Genomic DNA, 5,000 nt, shown 5'->3' on the forward strand with positions numbered 1-5,000 from the left:
TCGATTTCTATAAGCAGCGTCCATAATTAGTGCCCTAGCCCTAAAAGTCTTGAGACTTAAATAAAGTTCATTCCCATTATCATTATCGTTATCATTATCATTATCAGTCTTAGTCTTATTCTTATTATTATTGTGCTGAGAGCGTTAAATGAGTCCATACTTGTTTCCCTTCCAGACTGGGTTATCCTTGCTTTTGTACTTGGCCTTCTTGTGCAAGAAGTGCTGGCGTCCTGTAGAGAGGGATGTTTCATTTACTTTTCAAAATGGTGGAATGTTGTGGACACGATGATCGTCGTCCTCTTTGCACTTGCTTGTGCTGTGTGGGGTATTTCCTACGCCTACTTTGGCAGGCAATGGAAACCAGAGAACAATGCATTCATCACTGCAGATGTCCTCTTCTCAAGCGGTATCATCATGGCTTTCTTTCACTTAACGCATATCTTTCAGGTTCGTGCTCAAATAAAAGGTGTTTGTCTTTTGTCGTTTAATAGTGATGGTGATCTTCGACTCGAGAAACATCCGGTCTGTCGGGAAAACAAAACTAACTGTTTCCCTCGAGACCATACATTAAGTGTCCAAGTGTCACTCGGGTTCTATAAGAATAACTTGGAGTCACTTGATGCTCGGCCTCTTATACCTACAAAAATAAATTACTCTTTTTTCCAAAATAATTATATGATTATTCAGACAAACGGGCTAGTCAAGAATGTGGTTTCATTCATTGTTTAAGTACCTTTATTAGCTGTTATTAAACCGTATTAAATGCTCATTGCTTCTCCTCTCTGATTAAATGTTTGTTGGTTCTCCACGCGGCTTCGTGAGTTTTTTTTTTTTTCTGCGAATATTCCGGTTTTCCCCTTTCTTCTCAAACCAACCTACGAGTTGATATTGGTTAGGGTTAGGGTTAGTAACCTACAGACAAGAACACCCAGAACACTAATTTTTACAGAGACACTATTCGACACAAATATCTAATCAACTACTTTAAAAACTTTGACTTACGATACACTACTTTACCTACTGTCCATAAAATGGAATTTAAAAACTATGTAAAAAATTTCCATTTGTTATGAAATTTGTGAATCGTTTTGTTCCTGGCACTAATGTACTTTTCTGTTTTTATTTTCATGTTCACTTTCACTCGAAAGCATGTTACATTGGGAAGAATACCATTCATTTTGCAGTCCCACAGATAATTTAATGTGGGACACATTGAGGAAATCACCCCAAAAATAACATCTTGTAGGTTGAGACTTATCTGTTGATTTGTTACCTGACTGAAAAATATATAGTTCAAAGGCGTTCCAAAACTTATTTGAAAGAGGACAATTATTAAGCAGAAGATGGTATAAAGTTTCCTTCTTATGGTTGCAGAAAGAGCAATAAAAGTTTTCAATGTAACCGCGCTTATACAATTTATCATTAGTGTACAGGATGGTATTTAGGACTTCACATTGAAATGCCTTTAGGTAAAGTTCACAAGTGACAGTACGTGGAAGAACTTTTCAAGTTGATCTTTAGTAATCTTAAATTCCCGTTGCAAGTCTATACTATTGTTTGGAAGGTGGGCCTTAGCGTCAAATAAGAGGGTGTAATAGTGTTTTGATTTTGCTTTAACTACATCAAATACGCATTCAGAATGTTTGAAAGAAGGTTTCGATAGATCGAAAGTAGACTGGAGTCGAGATTTCTCAATTTTGGGCAGTACAGAATTGCGTAATCAGGTCCATGTTAAAAAGTTACTTTTATCTATTAGGGAAGTGATCCTATTAAAAGAAATTAAATTACCTACGTAAAAGTGAAGATCGTTTACACAGATGATACCAGCTCTAAAATACTGTCTGTAATAAACAGGTTTGTTATCGATTAGTACCTCATTATTCCAAATGATAAATTGCCAATCCTTTTCCTTTGCGAAACTTTCACGAAATTCGGCCCGCCACTGTAGTAGTTCCAGATGAAATTTAGAAGTGATTTCTCCTTAAAATATATTGAATATACGATTTCCATGTACCATTATTACTGGGGGTGATAATTCTCCTCATGCAACCAAGTGTTAAGGCTTTAATCTGGGAGTCTAAATCTATCATTCTTAAGCCCCCTTTTCTGTAATCGTTTATTGTCGACAATCTTGTCACTTTATCGACACCTTTCCATAAAAACTTGAACAATAGCCGATTAATTTTTTACTTCCTTGATAATACATGTAGGTGTGGGTAATAACAGGGGCACCCAACGAGAATATAGTTCAAAACCACTTAAACATACAGTTGTCAAACTTATTTTGGTATTTAATCGGAGGATATAGGCGTATTTTTATCTCCTACAAAGTTTTCATCTGTTCAGATTTCCTAGCTGCAAGTCTAGTGATCCGAAAATTATAGGGATTAAAACTTACCTTTTCGAAAATTTCAAGCAGAAAGGCTCCCGACAATTCCAGGTGACCTTTTTAGGGTAAAAATCCGTTGAAGTTTGTAGATGTCCGAAAATCCTAGGACAGACAGGCAAGCAAGAAATGTTACAACAAAGGTTCCGAAAATTCTAGTTCTCAAATTGTCTTCCGGACGGATATTTTCCAAAAATTGACGTTGGGTGCCCCTGTAATAGTGAAGAAATATACATGAGCTTTGACAACTGCAAAATTTGAAAATCGATTCTCTTGATGACCAGATATTTATAAGTTTTTTAATTTTTACAATTGTCTCTTTAAAATGTTTTTCGTAGAGCGGAGTAAGGAAAACCGCTAAGGCTTTTGTTGGTTCGTTCGGCCATTTGATGCCAAGTGGTTTGCTGTCGCTTTTCTTTAGTGAGCCAAGCCATAACCCCTCTGTTTTTGAACTATTTACTTTTAGACCTGATAGAATCTCAAAATGTTTCGAAGCTTGAAATAAAACAAGAGCAGAATCGGTATCTGCGAGTTTAACTGTTGTGTCATGTGCAAATTGAAGTACTTTTGTCTCAACGTTCCCTATTTTAATACCTTTAATTAGAACATTGTTCCGAATGGAAATTGCTAGGGTTTCAACGGATGTAATGAAAAGATACGGGGAGAGTGAATTGCCTTGCCTGACACCACGTTTAAGTGAGAAATAATCTGTGGCAACACCATTATTTACCACACAGCTTTGAATGTTCTTATAGAAAACCTTGACCCAATGTATGAAATCCTGTCCAAAGTTGAAAGCTTTAAGACATTTAACATGAAAGTCCCATTCTAGCGAGTCGGATGCTTTTTTAAAATCAATAAATATTAAAAGACCAGGAATACTTTCAATATCTGTGAATTCCATGATATCAAAAAGTGACCTTACTGTTTCGCCTATAACGTGGCATGATAAAGCCCAAAATGGTTTCTTCTTTACTACTCTCCCCAACCTGTGAACCCTATGGAATTTTCACACATGGGGTTGTGTACAATCTCAAACGTCTCCTCGAAAAGTTCAGTTCAGTAGCAACTCTTTGGTTTTCTCCTTCTTCGTTTTCTTTTGCATAACGATAATGATGATGGGGATGGCAATAGATGGATAGATAATCTTTATTGCCGTTCATAAGCTATTCAGTAATATTAACAAATTATAGTTGTACATTTACATGTGAGTGAATGTTGTGCCCTACAGTACTTGTTTGATTGCGCGTCCAAACAGCCAGAGGGACTCTACCTGCTTTACATCACACGGAAGGCTGCTCCATGTCGCCTTGCTTTAGCTAAGGCCATTTTAATTTGTGTCTCAAATAATGGTTCTCAGTGATTTATGATGATTCGATTGTACTTTGAGTTTTAAGAAGGCGTGATTTAGATTTATAAATAATAATTGCTAAACAACATAGAATGGTTTTGTTTTCGGGATTTTGAACATAAATGCGTATCAACACATTCAACGATGAAGTCTCTCCACTACTGCTATTCCTGTTAAATGATAAAAATTTTTATGGACTTATGGCAAATGCTATGCATCGTATTTTCTCAAGAAGTTTTTTCAACATTGTTGGCTCTTAAGTCGATAGTATACTGAGAACCAGATCCCATTCATAACGTGCCAGACTCCGTCTTATTACGATGATGGTATCTTTCCTCTCTGTCGGCAGGTGGACTCCGTCCTAGGTCCCTTGCAGCTTTCGCTGTACAGAATGCTTAGAGACGTTTGGAAATTTCTCCTGTTGTTTATTCTGCTCTATGTAGCCTTTGCCACTGGATTGACCAAGATGTATTCCTACTACGTTGCGTCTCAGATCAAACTAGAACAGCGGAACATGACCCATCACGAAAAGTGGCATCCTTACGCCGAGTGAGTATAATAATAATAATACCTTTATTTATTACCTTCGGCGATAAGAACTAGATGCTTGCGCCCCCAAGGACTTAATGAGGATGATGGTTTTTACGCCCAGAACCGAAAGACGCGCGTAGGGGCGCGCAAAAGATGATTATAAGATCTGTGGCATTTTCCGATAGGTGTTTAAAATAATAGCCATTTCAGTTGTAATGCGCGCGCGTTGCCTTGGCAATTCAACAATTTAAAAGTCCTGTACGTTAACGGTTAGTTAGTCACCCTGAAGAAGATCACTGAATGTGATCGAAATATAGGTGGATTTAAAGGAAACTGTTCTCTGTCTTCATTTGTGATTAAGATATATTTGTGTTTATGAGGACGAGTGAGGAAGATGCTTGTGACAGCTTTATATATATATATACTTGAACACAAGAGAAAAGACAAGTTTTAAACAACAACACCTATATTTCGGTGGCAAACAGCTACCTTCATCAGGGTGAATGACGGTCATTCATTCATGACGGTCATTCTCTTGTACATATATATACATATATATATATATGTTGAAAAATACGGTGATGCCATGCCTCGTATAATATTAATTATTAAACTCGAATAATGCAATTCTCGTGCTCTGATTGGTTCACTCAACCTCGGTTATCAGCTCATATACCTTAGTTTGATCATATATGGCAAATGATTGATTTAAGTGTTGCCAAGCTAAACGTT

General features: G+C 36.9%; 1 protein-coding gene across 1 annotated transcript in view; it reads left to right on the plus strand.

The window, feature by feature from the left end:
- The window catches only part of LOC138028240 (short transient receptor potential channel 4-like), a 31,312-nt gene that overhangs the window by 13,355 nt on the left and 12,957 nt on the right, over positions 1–5,000 (plus strand). The window contains exons 3-4 of the mRNA XM_068875710.1: positions 176–447; positions 4,087–4,286. Of these exons, the coding sequence (XP_068731811.1) occupies positions 176–447; positions 4,087–4,286 (472 nt within the window). The remainder of the gene's footprint in view (positions 1–175; positions 448–4,086; positions 4,287–5,000) is intronic.

Source organism: Montipora capricornis, chromosome 2, assembly GCF_036669925.1.
Source record: "Montipora capricornis isolate CH-2021 chromosome 2, ASM3666992v2, whole genome shotgun sequence".
Classification (NCBI taxonomy): Eukaryota; Metazoa; Cnidaria; class Anthozoa; order Scleractinia; family Acroporidae; genus Montipora; species Montipora capricornis.